The sequence below is a fragment of the Salvia splendens genome, chromosome 1, assembly GCF_004379255.2.
Source record: "Salvia splendens isolate huo1 chromosome 1, SspV2, whole genome shotgun sequence".
Taxonomy (NCBI): Eukaryota; Viridiplantae; Streptophyta; class Magnoliopsida; order Lamiales; family Lamiaceae; genus Salvia; species Salvia splendens.
The window spans coordinates 46,704,350-46,720,651 of record NC_056032.1 but is presented as its reverse complement, the minus strand read 5'-3'; the positions used below and the strand labels follow the sequence as shown (position 1 = coordinate 46,720,651).

The following is a 16,302-nucleotide window of genomic DNA, read 5'->3' as shown; positions in this document are numbered from 1 at the left end:
ATAATATCGTCATAGTCACATCCCACTCCCCAATAAAGTTTGAAAGTTGGTTTGCAATATAATAATGAGTGATATTGAATAAAACACTTTTAAAATTAACTAACCATAACAAGAAAACTATTGAAATCATTATAATTTAAAATTTCACTATATACTAATTTTTAGAAGAGTAATATCCATATGCAATTATTAATTGAATATTAATATATTATTTATTTTATTAATTATTAAATATTTAACTACATCTCCTCCGTTCATTTCCGGGTTGTAGATCAGTCACTAAGTTAGGTTATGGTTGTCGATTAAATAAAGTGCTATCAATTTGGATATCGCCATTGTATTTTGTTGGAATTGGATTGATTGGGCTTTTAAATAAATAATTAAAGTTCAATTGATGGATGTTGCGGTTTACCAACCGGACCAATAAATAAATAAACCACAACTCGTTTTGGCGTGTAAATTAGTCAGCTGCGAAAGCAAAACGGATGTGACGCGTAGCGTAGGCGCAGCGGAGGAGAGAGCTTCCAAATTTCAAATCAAAATCAATCCTCTTTCGCAGCTGAACCCGCCAGCGATCATCTGTAGATTTGCAATTTCTCAGGACGTTAAAGCATCGATTGATTACCGACACCTGCATTTGCAAATGGATTTGACTATTTCCGATTATTCGCAAATTCGATTTCATCACGTTGTCTTTTCTCCCGATGCATGACTAGGTAACGGCTTGAATGCCTAATTTTGTTATATGCATTTGGTCCGATTCTGCTTTGTGTCTTTTGTTCTGATATGTTTGATGCATCATCCATTGGAATTGAATATTTTGTTTACATTCTACTTCCATCCGACACCTAAGATCTCGTTTGCTCCTGCAGCCTGCTATTTTAGTTTAGCTACGAAAAAAATCTACTATACTCCACCAATGAGAAATGGAACAACTTATAGCGATGGTGCTTCAACTTCAACTTCAACTTCTTTAAGCAGTCAGCAAGATGTGGAGGATGATAGGATGATTGCTGTCGTTCTTTCTGAAGAATATGCAAAATTAGATGGTGCAGTTGGTCGACGGCTGACCAATCTTGCCCCTGTTCCTGTAAGAAGCTACGATTACAATTTACAACTAAAATACAATTAGTCTAGCTGTTATGCTAATTATAATTTAGCAGCATTTCACGGTCTTTAAGTAAGCAAGCTATATTCACACACTCATGCTCCTATATTTTTAGAGAAAAAACGAGCTATGTTAGATGTGTGCTGTTTAAGGAAGTAGTTGTATGTTTGTGGGTGCTTTGGTCTTTACTCAGAATGCTGGTTATAATTTCAGAAGAATTTTAAAATACGCTATACATTGGGTTGTTGTTGGTTTTTCTTGCTTAATTTACTCATACCAAGATTGATAGTGGTCGAGATAGTAACTTGCAAAAATGTTCAAATTTCTAACTCGACACATATTTATTATGCGTCAATGAGGTAGTGACTTGCAAATGTGTAATTTTCTAACTCAACGTATACTTATGCGGCAATGTTTTTGTATCAACTGCAGTGCAATGCATGTAGAACTCTCTTTCTGGAAGTAGTGAAATGAGAGGATATATGGATAAGATAGAAAGCACAAAACCAATGCTTTTCTTAAAATTGGACAGTTCTAGGATTTTATATATAATGACATCATTCAAATCAGAGTGTCAATTTGTGCAGACATCTTGTCCTATACATGTACACTATTTTTTGAAAAATAATACTCCCTCCGTCCCAAGGTTGTTGAGTCGTATTCTTTTTTGGGTTGTCCCAAGTTAATCGAGTCACTTCCTTTTTTGGCAAAAACTCTATCTTCTCTCATACTTACTCTCTATTCCTCTCTTACTTTACTCTCTCCTCTTTAACCTCTAACACCTCATTCTCTTAATTCTGGTGCCCCAAAGAAATGCCTCAGCTATCTTGGGACGGAAGGAGTACTACTAATTTTGTTCCAAACAAATAGGAATAGGAAAGACATTGGTATTACTCACCATTAGGCAATAATTTCTTTACATAAGTATTATCTAACATTTCCTTTATATACTTTTCAGCATGTTCCAAGAATAATTTTGCACTTTCCTTCAACAAGTGATTCAAATTTGGATTACCAACGGCTCCTTCAGAGGTTTGCTAATTGTTGCTCAGGTGTAAAAGAAATATATTAGTGGCTTTGTTGAATCACCATCTCTTTGCCTCTAAAATAGTAATAATGACTATGTGAAGAGATATTCTCTGTAGAAGATATAGTTTGTGAGAAGAATCCCATTCATCCAAGCAGAAAACAATTAGTAAATGGTATTCTATTGCACAAATTGAATGCAGAGCAGGACTGGCTAAGTTCATACCTCAGCAAGGGTAACCAAGTTATTACTAGTTTGAGCTTAGAAAATTTGATCCTTCATTATTTTTGTTATTTCAACACCAAAGATCATTAGGCAGATTTTCTTCTTAAAGAATGAACTACATGCACTGGTATACAAGGAAATGCATGTAAGTCTCTGCTCGGGCATATGTGAAATTATATAATCCTTCACCATCCTTTTCCTAGATAAATAAGAAGGTAACCGGGCAAGTTAGTGGATTTATCATATAACTTGGAGTGTTAGAGCTTTATTTCGAGGTTTCCTATTGATTTATTTGTACCTACTTTTGCTGGGATCTCTGCAATTACAATATTATGAGCTCTTACGTTTCAGAATACTACTACTATATCAGAAATATTGTACTACAGTTAAGACATCAACAAACAAACTAGTTTCTCTTTTGTTTTCCAGGATAAATGTCTATGGTTTATACGAAGTAAGGGTTTCTGGAGACGGGAATTGTCAGGTTCGACCAAATTCTCTAGCCTTATTCAGAATTTCTATATTTTACATAATATCTACTCACTTCTTTTGCCTCTAGTTCCGTGCACTTTCAGATCAGATTTATAGATCTCCTGAGCACCACAAGCATGTGCGCAAAGAGGTTGTGAAACAGGTATTTTGAAATGATGATAGATATTTAATCTGTGTCTGTCTTTTAATATAGTGTCTTCATTCAAATATGTTCATTTTTAGAATCTCAGCCACTTTGGTTGATGATTTATGCATATTGGGCATCTTTTGTTAAAAATGTACTCTTTCTTTGTACTGACAAATGAGAATGCTGTGTATTCCACACTCAAGATTCCAGTAATGATGAACTACTATGGCAAACAACTTCCTTAATAAGCATTTGCAGATATGTTGTTTACTTGTGTCGGCTCAATATCATCACATGAAGCTTCAGTTAAACCAAAACAACATATGGCAGCACCCACTAGCATTTTCCTTTTGAGGACACCATCAGGCTTCTTCAGTTTGGTTGATACCTTCCATGCTTAATTGTTCCCCTTTTAAAAACATTTCATGACCACTTTACTTAACTGTAGATTGCAGAGGCTACATAGATGCAATTTATTCCCATATCTACATGTCCCTCTAAATGCTGCTGCTTTCTCTATCCATATAATCTTTGTATCAGTATATCCCCTAAGTATTCCTAGTTTTTGCATAAAATTAAGCCTAACTGATGTCCAGTAACTATAATGAGCTTTTGTTTTTTGGCAATTTCTTTTGGCTGTACCAACAGATTGATATGAAACTGTTAGAAGTTTCCAGTTGTGTGCTCACATTTCTCATGTGTTTCCTTTTCAGCTTAAAGATAACTATGCTCTCTATGAAGCTTATGTACCTATGAACTTCAAACGCTATTACAAGAAAATGGCTAAGTAGGGAATTCTACTTGAAGTTTTAATTTCTAGTGTATCTCAGATTATCTTTGCTTCTGAAATTCCCTTCATCATATAAAATTTCAGGTCTGGTGAATGGGGAGACCATGTTACACTACAAGCAGCAGCTGATAAAGTACAGTACACTTAAATGCCAGTAATTTTTATTTCTGCAATGTTTAGCAATTTCCTTTTCTAAAGAGTAACCTTTGCCATATTTGCTTCGAGCACCCAAGTTCAGTGACCTGCAAATGATATTCTTTATGCCTCAACTAAGTGGTGAATGAGGCCTGGGGGTATGAGTAATATCTTTGGAGTACTCATCCTACATCTGCTCTTAGTGCCAAAGATGATTTTCATCAGTCTTCTGGGCTATTCATACGAAACGCGCGTCTGTCTTCCAAATCGTGTTTGAATGTATACTGTATAGTGCAGTTATCCTAGGACTTTCTGTCTTCAATGATTCAAATCTGTACTTAAGTTCTTTTTCCTAAGTAAATTTTGTGTTCTTTGTTTTTTCGGTTAAAAAAATAATTTTACATTCAAGATACTGAAACAACTGATAATGTGCAAAAACTTTTGGAAGCTAATACTCATCTCTAGACCCTTCTCTTTCTATAAAGCTTGTCTCTAATATTACAGAGCAATCCTCCTCATGCTATGCCTTCTTAGATAAGTATATTTGTACATTTCACGTTTGAAGATTTGGAGCAACACATTTAACAGTTGCTACTCCATATTGCAGTTTGCAGCAAAGATCTGTTTATTAACATCATTCAGAGATACTTGCTTCATCGAAATTGTTCCACAGCATCAGGCCCCTGCACGAGGTATAAAAAGCCACACTCAAAAATTTCCTTTCAGTTTAAGCTTAGTATTTTTGTCAGGTTGCTCGATGCTAAACTTTGGTGATTCATTTGTACTAATTGGTTTATACATGTGTTGCAGAGCTTTGGCTGAGCTTTTGGTCCGAGGTGCATTACAATTCACTCTATGAACTACGAGGTTTGTATTGCTATCAGATAAGCCTTAATCTTTCAATAAGAGGTCAAGAGTCGAGATAGCTCAATCGTCAATCCATGATGAGACGATGAAGATAGACAACTAGAAATTAACTAGAGTAGGATAAAATAAAGAAAGGAGTGATGAATTTGTTAATTTTGGCATTTTAGAAACTGTTGTGCCGTGCAGATGCTCCGCCGCAGCTCAAGCCGAAGAAGAAACACTGGTTCTTCTAACTGTAAGTGGTGTATGCACATTGAAGATTGCAGAGGAATTCCCAAATCGCTGTAAATTTGTATGGTTGGATTTCTTTTCCGTTTTATTTCCTCCTATACCAATACTATGAGCCCATTGGTATTATTATTTTATAAAAATTTATTTATAATTGTATGACTAGGGGAGTGTTATATTGCTAACTCAATATTTAATTGCTAATTATAATTAAATAATAGCCATTAGATATTCAAACCAAGGACCTAGATCATCAGCCCCGGAATGTCAATACGATAAAAAAACGTCAATAAGGGTATTAAAGTCAATAATAACAAATGAGTTGTAACTAACTTTTGAAAAATATCTCATAACTTTAAAATGCATATAACTTTCTCGATTTTAATTATTTTTTCGCACAACATATATCGAATTAAAGATACTTTCATAAGAATTCTAATGAGATCTCACTTGCATATGTTCCGATGTCAAAATTTGAAAAAATTTTAAATTTTTTTATGAATTTCGTTAACAGCTTTATATCAATACACGACACATAATGTCAATACAATGTTTGTACAATGTCAATATGAAATTATATTGACATTGTCATGTCTTTGTGTTGATGTATTTCATACATTGTATTGACATTGTGTTTCTAAACCCTAGTTGCTATTATCTTTTTAATATTAAAAAATGAAAACGAAATTACAACATGGAACATTGTAGACCACAAGATTTATAAAATCCTATGGTCTTAAATTAGTTGTAGTTAACAATTAAATGATGAGTTAGCAATTGATCACTCCATGTATGACTAATCCTATACATAGCCTTCTAGGGGAGTGCTATATTGCTACTCAATATTTAATTGTTAACTATAATAAAAATAATAGCCCTTAGATATTCAAACCAAGGGCATAGATCATCAGCCTCTGAATGTTAATACGATAAAAAAAGTCAACAAGGGTATTAATGTCAATTTACAATAAATTAGTTGTAACTAACTTTAAAACGCATATAACTTTCTCGATTTAAATTATTTTTTTCGCACAACATATATCAAATTAAAGATAATTTCATAAGAATTCTAACGAGATCTCACTTGCATATGTTCCGATGTCAAAATTTGAAAAAAAAATAAAAATTTTCAATTTTTTCATACAGCAATAAATGTCAACAAAGTATATAAAATATGTAAATATAATACATGTAGAATGTCATTCTTAAAACAATGTATTGACATAGGCAATGTGTTGATATTTTCAAAGCAATGTGTTGATATTTTCAAAGCATTGTGTTGATATTTCAAAACACTATATTGACATTTTCATCAAAAACCCTAATTTGGTAGTTTTTTTTTCTTTTTCGATTTAATTAATAAAAATGAAAATTACACGTTGCAAATTTTAGACCACTAGATTTCTGAAATCCTATGGTCCAATGTTTTAAAAATCAGACCGGTAAACGAATCGGTGAGGCTATCGGTTCACGGTTCAACTGGTCGGACCGGTCCAACCACTGGTCGAACCGGATTACTATAGCATATATATACTCCATATATATGAGTATATAATTAAATACATATTTAGTATAATACAATTGATATTCAAAACATATAAATAAACAAGCTTTAATACAATATATAATTTAATTTCAAATAATATATAGATATACAAATATAGATAAAGCATATATATACCAATTATTAACAAGTAATAGTAGTAAAATATAAATAGTCATATATTTGTTAATTATCAATTTTTATGTTATGAACGCTTCTTTCCATTACATATAATTGTTGTTTTATTTTCAATCTAAGCATTAGTCACTAAAATTTTATTTGGAAGTTAATCAAGATTTATTAATTTTTAGTTATGATATAATATATGTATATAGCTTTCAATTATACACATATCATGGTACATTGTTGATATGATAGTTCATATAATATGGAGTGCATCTTAACAAAAAAAAAACTACATCCCACACTGAAAAATGAAAGAATAATCTTATGGAATACTTCTATAAAGAGAGACACAAATGATTTTTTAATAATAGTTTTTAAAAATTCATAGGCCCAATACAAGTATGGGTTAATATGAAATGAAAGTTTAGTACTCCTTCCGTTTCACTATAGTTGAGTCATTTTTCCATTTCGGGATGTTTCTTCATAGTTGCGTCATTTCCATATATGGTAACTTTTTTCTCTCTCTTACTTTACGCTCTCTTACTTTATTCTCTCTACTTTATTCACTTTATACTTTATTATCTCTACCTTTTATTCTCCGTTACTTTTTTAACTATTTATTTAACACACCCAACATCCATTTCTTAGATTCCGTGCCCAAAAGTTCCGCTTCAACTATAGTGAAACGGAGGGAGTACTATTTTTTTAAAAAATTTGATTTTTAATCATTTTTAAAAATAAAAAATCGTAATCGGTTTCCGGTCCAACCGGTCGGCTCAACCGGTTCAAAACGGCCCAACCCTCTGCCGGTTTTATATGATGAATCGGACCGGTAAGGTGACCGGTTCGAAGCTGGACTGGTCCGACCAGCCGGTCCGGTCAGATTTTTAAAACACTTACTATAATCTTAAATTATTTGTAGTTAGCGACTAGAGAGTGAGTTAACAATTGACCCCTATCCTAACCTTCTATTCTACTCACTATAGCCTTTTATTTAAATTGTTGTCAACTTAGGGCATCCGCAGTGGTGCGGATGTCCCGGTGAAATTCCCCGCAGAATTCCCACTGCCACGTCATAAGGACTTCCCACTGCTGTGCCACGTCATAAGGACTTCCCACTGCTCTGCCACGTCATAAGGACTTCCCACTGAACAGTGGCGGAATTCCCATGCGGAATTCTCAAATTCACAAATTCACAAATTCACAAATTAACCCATTTCTGGAAGTAAATAAACAGAATTAAAATTTCGACGCGAATACGGAGAAAACGAACACACTTTATTTTTTAAAAAACACACTTCATTAAAAAATACATAATTAATTAAAAAATTAAAAAAAAAATTAAATGCACAAATCGGAATTCCGTGCGGAATTCTGTGACAGTCCACGCAATGGCGGACGTCAGGATAGAAGTCCGCGGAAGGGTGCAGACCTGCGACGTCCTCATGCGAATTCCGTATCCTCGCGTGTGGCCTAATGGCGGACGTCCGCCACGGAATTCTGCCAAATCCGTGGGAATTCCGCACCGAAGTCTGCCATTGGGAATGCTCTTAGGCGATAAGTAAAAAAAATTAAATGGGAGAGTGTGATTGGGCTTCAAATTAATCGAGATCAACGCTTGGACGCAATTATTTTATCTATTCGCCCAATCTATAAAAAAATTGAAGATAATGTTTATTACACTGATAATTATACAAGTCAACTTCGGATGGCACGACGTTTAAGGCACCAAATCAATGCACGTGGGGATTGACCATTGGTGTCGATCTCAACTTGAATAAAGTATACCTAAACTAACCTATGTGCAGAGGAATCTACTACTAATAAATACTAGTAGCATTGTTGTTTTAAAACTTATACTGTTGTAATAGTAGTATATAGTTATAATTTTACAAATAAAAATACGGAGTAGTAGTAAATAAGTTGTTTTCATGAATTAAATTGTAATACTAGTAAAATTATTTTTGGAATATTACATTTGATTAGTGACAAAAATAAGTGTAATCATAGTGGTAGCAGTAGTGAAAATAAAGGGGAGAGGTGTTGCAGCTAAATGACAAATTGAATTGACGACCATGACGATGATGAAACCCAAGCCTCCCTAATCTCTCCTTCTCTCTCTCAGTAGACTTGGACGGAGCCACCACCGCATAAAAAATGGCCGCCGCCGCCGCCTGCTTCCGAACTTCCAATTCTCCTCGTCAGAATAGTACTAGTACAATTAATTATTCTCAATTATTAACTGTTTCCAGTCACCATGCTAGTACAAGTAGACCTAGGATTGCTACCAATTCACATTTTCCTTTTATCGTAATTGCAAGCGATATCTCGTCTTCCTGCGCCTGTTCATATAGTAACATTTTTACCCAATTTAAAATTCGCGAAAATCAGCCGCGTTTGGTGCATCCTTTTCCCTATAATAATAGTAGCAGTAATAATATTTGGAATTGGAATGATTCTGAGTCCTCACTTCCGAAGTCCAAACAAGCAGCCGCCTCAGTCAACCTTCGCTCCAGTCGCCCCCGATTTCGCGCCATGGCCGATCCGCTCACCAACGGCGCCGGATCTTCCCGCCGCCTCCGCCACGTCAGCTCCGTAGCAGCTCCGCCCTCCAAAATCTCCCGATTGAATGCCGTCGTGCTCGGAGATGCCCTTGCTTCCGAGGAAGACGATCTCGTCATCCCCAATCCTGATTTCTCTGCACAGGCTCACGTTCCCTCCCCCGGAAAGGTTCTCTCTCTCGCACATTCTGATTTAGCTCTTTTTTTATTATTTATTTTACTTTTAAGCTGTAACATTAACTTAATCGGATTTTCCTTGCAGTATCTCGAAATGTACGACCGGTCCATTGAGGATCCCGCCGGATTTTGGTCCGACATTGCTTCACAGTTCTACTGGAAGCAAAAATGGGGTAGTCCTGTCTACTCTGAGAATATGGATGTTGGCAAGGGCAGAATCAATATTGAGGTTTGTCATTTCATCTCACATCCCTTTGCTTTCCTTTACTTGCTTTCTGCACGTTACGTTTTAGTTAACATTTGGTTATATTTGGGGGTTAGTGGTTCAAGGGCGGGATCACCAACATATGCTACAACTGTTTGGATGCTAACATTGCCGCCGGAAACGGAGATAAGATTGCCATTTATTGGGAAGGGAACGAGCTCGGTGTTGATGCCACTCTGACCTACAACCAACTCCTCCACAATGTTTGCCAGGTTATTATTGTTCACTTCACTCGACCTCTTGCGCTGTTGCAACTTGCAATATTAGCAGCTTGACGTTCCCACTTAACTTTTATGCTGACAGCTTGCAAATTACTTGAAAGACATTGGCGTACGAAAGGGTGATGCCGTCGTGATTTATCTACCCATGCTCATGGAACTGCCTATAGCTATGCTTGCTTGTGCTCGTATTGGTGCTGTTCACTCGGTATTGCCTCTTTATAGCAACTAGCATCTTCATTTTAGAACTCCAGAGTTGCCGAGAAATTTACCTGCTTGTTTGCTCAGGTTGTATTTGCTGGATTCTCATCCGAATCTCTTTCCCAAAGGATTGTGGACTGCAAACCAAAGGTTGTTTTAACCTGCAATGCTGTAAAAAGAGGACCCAAAGTCATTCATCTAAAAGACATAGTTGATGCGGCACTAGTTGACTCTGCAAAGAATGGCACAGTTGTAGGTAATTATATCGAATTTTTAACTTTTTTATTACTAGAGACTTTCCTCAGATAAGATAATTATTATTGGTTAGGGATGGGAATGGTGTAAAACTCATTGGACGACCATAACATTCTGAATCACAGAGCCGTGGCTGACATTTTTCACATGCATTATATGTTGATTAATTGATATGGCAATTGGGTTCCTTGTGATATTCATAAACTCCCTGTTCTGCAGATGTTTGCTTGACCTATGCAAATGAATTTGCCTTGGAGAAGGAAAGCACTAAGTGGGTCGAGGGACGAGATATTTGGTGGCAGGTGGGTTGACAAAATGAGCCTTAAAGTTCATGTAGTCTTATGTACATAAAATCGGCAGACGGGAAACTTTGTTTATATGAAACTTAATATTTGCATCTATGTACTTATCTGACTAGAGTTCAATGCTAAATATTTTTATTACATCTCAAATTATAAACATGATATAGTAGAAGATCAAAAGAAAGTATGATCTGTTGCTATTTAAATAGAATATTTTTTTTTATCAAGGTTTGCTGGTACTTGCAAAGTCCAGTTGACAAAAATGTAGAGTTATATAACTGATGCATCTCACCACGCAACAATTCCTGTTCTCATGTTTTGCAGGACGTTCTTTCTAAGTATACGACTTCTTGTGATGTGGAGTGGGTTGATGCAGAAGATCCACTTTTCTTGCTTTATACCAGTGGGAGCACCGGAAAACCCAAGGTATTAAAGTTTGGAATTGTAAAATATTGTAAACTTTGTCTGTGCATGAACTTGCTCAAGAAAGTATGTTGATTTGGAAGGGAGTTCTGCATACAACTGGAGGGTACATGGTGTATACAGCTACAACGTTTAAGTATGCATTTGACTATAAACCATCTGATGTATACTGGTATGCCAAAATTTGAACTAATTTTTTCATTGTCACCTTAATTTGCGATTCCAGAGGTGCTACCCTATTTTACTAACTTCCTCACGTGTTCTCTGCCCGGCCTGTGTTTCATCGTTCAGGTGTACAGCTGATTGTGGTTGGATTACTGGGCATAGCTATGTCACTTATGGGCCTCTGCTGAATGGTGCAACTGTTGTCGTCTTTGAAGGGGTATATTTTCTTAGTACCCATAGATAATTATATGTTACTTTACTCGGCTTGGTATCTAAGATAAATGGCTTACTGTAATATTGTGATGTGGATTCTTCATGAATCCTGGTATGACATTCTAACAGAAATAAAATTTTCATTGTTACAATAGTTACATATATGCAGATGGATCTTTAGGTTTCTTATACTATTAAAAATATTCTACTCATAGGAAGGTTATGACATATTTTTGTCATATCTGATATTCTCTTATTTTGGTGTGGACTGCAAATTTTAATTCATGGTCTAGCATGGCTGGAGTCATATGTAGGCATGCCTGACATAAAAGATATACATCTTGAAACTGCCACTGAACCTGCAGGCTCCTAACTATCCTGATTCTGGACGTTGCTGGGACATAGTTGACAAATACAAGGTTTCTATATTCTACACTGCTCCGACATTGGTGCGATCATTGATGCGTGAAGGAGATGAGGCAAGACTACCAGATCATCCTTTTTTTTCTTAGTGCAGCATACTGCATATTATTTCACAACCTCAATATGTGATGAAAAGTGACTGGATATTATCTATATACTTCAAGTTATTAAATCAGAACTTCAAGGTTTACCCTTGCAACATTATTTATGGTACCTTGATTTTTGAAGTATTGGTTGCTCCTGAAAATTGGATAATCGCCTTTTAAACTTCCAAAAAGAAATAAACAATGAGACGAATGAACATAATAACAGATAAATATGTGTTGAAGGAGTGCTGATTTTTATGCCAATCTTGCAGCTTGTCACCCGATATTCACGAAAGTCCTTGCGAGTCCTTGGCAGTGTAGGCGAACCAATCAATCCAAGCGCATGGAGGTTTTCTATATATTCTTAAATCTTTCCATGCCTTTGCCCAGTTGATGATTAATAGCAACTTTCTCTGATGGATTTAAGTTCTGGTATTTATATGCATGCTGTTCTCTTTATATAACTTGAATTTTTTTTTATCTTCATACAACCAGATGGTTTTTCAATGTGGTTGGAGACTCACGATGCCCCATTTCTGACACTTGGTGGCAGACGGAGACTGGTGGCTTCCTGGTAGATTTTTTTTTTCATTTGATTCTATACTCCTGCAAATACACTACTTGTAACAAAATTTAACCTTTTTTACTTTGTAGATCACTCCTTTACCGGGTGCTTGGCCTCAGAAACCGGGTTCTGCTACCTTCCCATTTTTCGGGGTCCAGGTAATAGAATGCAGGTTCATTTTATAATAATGCCTGTGTACTTGTCTCGTCCTGTCCTGTCTTGTGCTTGTACTTTTATATTTTTGAATGTATTCAACAAAAGATTACCTGTATTATTAAAATAATGATTCAGAGAATGCTGGGTGATGCTGCACTGTGGTATTTACATTTATTGTTTTCTTAATCTTTGTTATATTTTCAGTTGATCTGTGTCTTGTTTTACAATGTTCTGTTACGAGATTAAATCAAAACTTAATGGGTCAACCACAATTTGAGCAGTAAAAAATTGGTGCTATGGCTATCTTATCAGACTCAAAGTAAAGCCTTCGAAATCTTTCAATGAAATTTACTCTTGATTAATATTAATTGCTTTATAAATAGTATATTTTTTGGAAGTTAATCCTACTTTAGTAGTATACAGTATTAAAATCTTGAGGGAAGCTTTTGAACTTAAGCCTAGTTGGTGAGTTTGACTTTCCCAGAGTAATGTATTATGTTGCAAGCAATAGAAAGTTGTTACTGTTAAATGATACTCCCTCCATCCGCCATTAGGAGTCCCATTTCTTTCCGGCACGTGTTTTAAGAAATGTTAAGAAAAGTGGGTGGAAAAAAGTTAGTGGAATAAAAAGTTCCACTTGTATATATTAATTTTAAATGAAATGTGAGTAGAATGAATTAGTGGAATGTGAGATCCTATTACAATTTATAGTAAGTATGAACTGAGACTCCTATTTGCGGACGGACTAAAATAGAAAAACGGGACTCCTATTCACGGACGGAGGGAGTAGTTTCTTGAGTAAGTTTGCTGATACATGGGCCTTATGGTTTCATTTAAATTTTAAACTACTTTGTGGGACGTCGTTTGGTGATAGCTCCAAATTGCTATAGTGACAAACTGACAAAGCACTCAGTTATCCCCTAAATTTTAAGCCTTAATACTTGTTAGTGCAGCCTGTCATAGTGGATGAAAAGGGGGTTGAACTTGAAGGTGAATGTAGTGGATATTTGTGTGTTAAAAGCTCTTGGCCTGGTGCATTCCGAACGCTTTATGGAGACCATGAAAGATATGAAACAACTTATTTCAGTGCCTTCCCTGGCTATTATTTCAGTGGAGATGGTTGCAGAAGGTAGTGTTTTCTTGGGAAATAAGCAAAAGGTCTTAGAAATGAAACTGAGATAAATAATGCCCTCCCTCTTCTATCTCTCGATCTCTCTCTCGTCTTCTCTGAATTTGTTTGTTTATTTTTCTTCTGGAAATTTAGGGACAAGGATGGTTACCACTGGCTCACTGGCAGAGTTGATGATGTTATTAACGTCAGGTACTATTCTTCGTTTTTTTGTCTTATGTTTAAAATTGGTAAACTATTCAAACATTAAACGACAGAGAACTTATGATCATCGAATTGGATATGGCGGCCTTATCGGGTCCATTGTGGCATTAGAGATCTGTCAACTCTTACCCTACTATGACAATCAATTATTCAATTAAATCCAACCTCTTCTTGCTATTTACCATGCATGCTATTCATTTTTCATCATCAATTTCCTATTTGATCTTTTGAGTTTTTCTTCTCAATTTTCTATTTACCATGCTTGGATCTCTTTGTGTTTTTCTTCAATAGGACAGATTTATCTAACAAGTAACAACATATGAGTATGTAAGAAGTTTGGAACTTCATGGTCCTATGATTTATGGAGAGGCTAATCCTCTATGATATATGCTAGAGAACTTTCCTGAGTCAAGCTAATATTAACTTTTAAAAAATCTCAACAAAATTTTGGTTGTTTATGTGTCTGAGACAGAAATGTATCCAGACAGACTTTTTGCAAGGTCTGTTTTACATTTGAATGAAATAAAACACTTTATCCCATCAAACATGTGGTGTTTCCTTCCTATGATAGATACAAAGGACGTAAACAACTGCAAAGAAGTCTCAGTTTCTACGCTCAATGGGTTTGAATAAAAAATGAAACAAACTTGACTAATCAGGCTTGACTTTATTTTAATTTGATGGTTTAACTAGTTCATCAGAATAAATGTTCAAGCTTTATTCTATAACATGCAGCGGGCATCGTATTGGGACTGCAGAAGTGGAATCTGCCTTAGTTTCACACCCCCTGTGTGCTGAAGCTGCTGTTGTTGGTGTTGAGCATGAGGTAAAGTTATAGCTCACTCCATGTCACTTTTATACATCATTAGTTTTCCACTTCTCTTTACACTTCGGCCTCTGAGTCAAGGCTCATCTTTAATTATTTTAGTTTTGAATATGATGTTAGGTCAAAGGACAAGGCATATATGCATTTGTTACTCTAGTGGAAGGTGTTCCTTACAGTGATGATCTCCGGAAAAGTCTCATTATGACTGTGAGACAGCAGGTATGTGGAACAATATAGTTATCATGTGTGCAGAAGAAGCAAGTTGAGTTCATGGATACACTCAATTTTATACTGATGTTGAATTTTAGGATTACATACAAGCTGCTTAGACATATGGTTACAGCAAGTAGCTGATCAATCAAATAACTATAATCAAACATAACATGAATGATATGAATCAAATATCTAAAGTAGAGTGCTTTATCAATTCATAATATGATTGATTATTACTGCATTTGCTTTGGGGAAAGGATGTTGAGAGCTGTTATTAGTGAGGGGATTGGGAGCATACAGAGAGTATTTGTTATATCTTGCAATTATTGTTTGGACATTAAAATGTGTGATTTATTTCAGATTGGAGCCTTTGCAGCTCCGGACAGAATCCACTGGGCCCCCGGTCTACCAAAGACGAGGAGCGGAAAGATAATGAGAAGAATTTTGAGGAAGATTGCTTCGCAACAGTTAGACGAGCTTGGTGATACAAGCACACTCGCAGAGCCTGGAGTTGTCGATCAGCTGATTGCACTTGCTGATTCTTGACTTATGTTATGATTACCATTTTACTACAGGATCAATGTTGTTATACCAATTTACCATATGTTGTATCATATGACTTGTGTAAATTTGTCGGGGCCACCAATAAATATAGTGGAGCAGCTTTGTTCCTATAATTAGATTGCTAGGTGTTACTTTACATTTATGAATAAAGTCGTATTGATCAAATTTGGCAGTTGGTCTCCCTAATGGACAACTTAGATTTCTGGGATGAGACACAACATGGATGCTTGTGTTTAGTGTAATAAAAATTTCTAAAATATGCTTGAGGAAATTGAGACAAAACATATCCTACAATTCTTACTGAATGAAATTTCTGAATTGGATAGATCTTATAAACATCTGCACCTCATGTTATCACAGTCAAGAACTGCTTCTCAAAGCCAAAACATAGCAAAAAAACCAAGGAAACATATAATGGTGAATTAATCTTGGTTGATCAGTCAACAAAGAGAAAATTGAAACATGAAAAACATCGAAAGGACGAGGACTTGAGGAGGAGGAGGAGGAGGAGGAATTGGATGCGAGTTTTTGTTTTTTGTTTTTTCCCCATGTTTACCTCAAAACGCATCACTTTCTCAAACCATCTAATTTCAGCTTGCCTCAAATCAAATTGTCGTCTAATTTGGATTCAAATTTGTTTGTTGTTATACATGCATATATTTATATGTGTATATCATGATTTGAGTTT

The 16,302-nt window shown here is 35.5% G+C and overlaps 2 protein-coding genes across 2 annotated transcripts; both read left to right on the top strand.

Annotated features, from left to right (window-relative positions):
- Positions 1 to 461: 461 nt before the first annotated feature.
- Positions 462 to 5,164, top strand: LOC121756788 (OVARIAN TUMOR DOMAIN-containing deubiquitinating enzyme 12-like). The gene is made up of 10 exons (XM_042152184.1): positions 462 to 716; positions 873 to 1,090; positions 2,067 to 2,140; positions 2,790 to 2,844; positions 2,920 to 2,994; positions 3,693 to 3,766; positions 3,854 to 3,902; positions 4,512 to 4,596; positions 4,715 to 4,771; positions 4,958 to 5,164. The coding sequence occupies exons 2-10, from the start codon at positions 920 to 922 to the stop codon at positions 5,002 to 5,004; spliced, it is 687 nt and encodes a 228-aa protein (XP_042008118.1). The 5' UTR covers positions 462 to 716; positions 873 to 919; the 3' UTR covers positions 5,005 to 5,164.
- A 3,555-nt stretch (positions 5,165 to 8,719) lies between these two features.
- Positions 8,720 to 15,779, top strand: LOC121756780 (acetyl-coenzyme A synthetase, chloroplastic/glyoxysomal-like). The gene is made up of 18 exons (XM_042152171.1): positions 8,720 to 9,398; positions 9,492 to 9,635; positions 9,728 to 9,883; positions 9,975 to 10,097; positions 10,178 to 10,346; positions 10,565 to 10,647; positions 10,972 to 11,073; positions 11,154 to 11,242; positions 11,362 to 11,452; positions 11,814 to 11,927; positions 12,230 to 12,306; positions 12,453 to 12,531; positions 12,612 to 12,680; positions 13,632 to 13,807; positions 13,943 to 13,999; positions 14,747 to 14,837; positions 14,958 to 15,056; positions 15,411 to 15,779. The coding sequence occupies exons 1-18, from the start codon at positions 8,826 to 8,828 to the stop codon at positions 15,594 to 15,596; spliced, it is 2,478 nt and encodes an 825-aa protein (XP_042008105.1). The 5' UTR covers positions 8,720 to 8,825; the 3' UTR covers positions 15,597 to 15,779.
- The last annotated feature ends 523 nt before the right edge of the window (positions 15,780 to 16,302 follow it).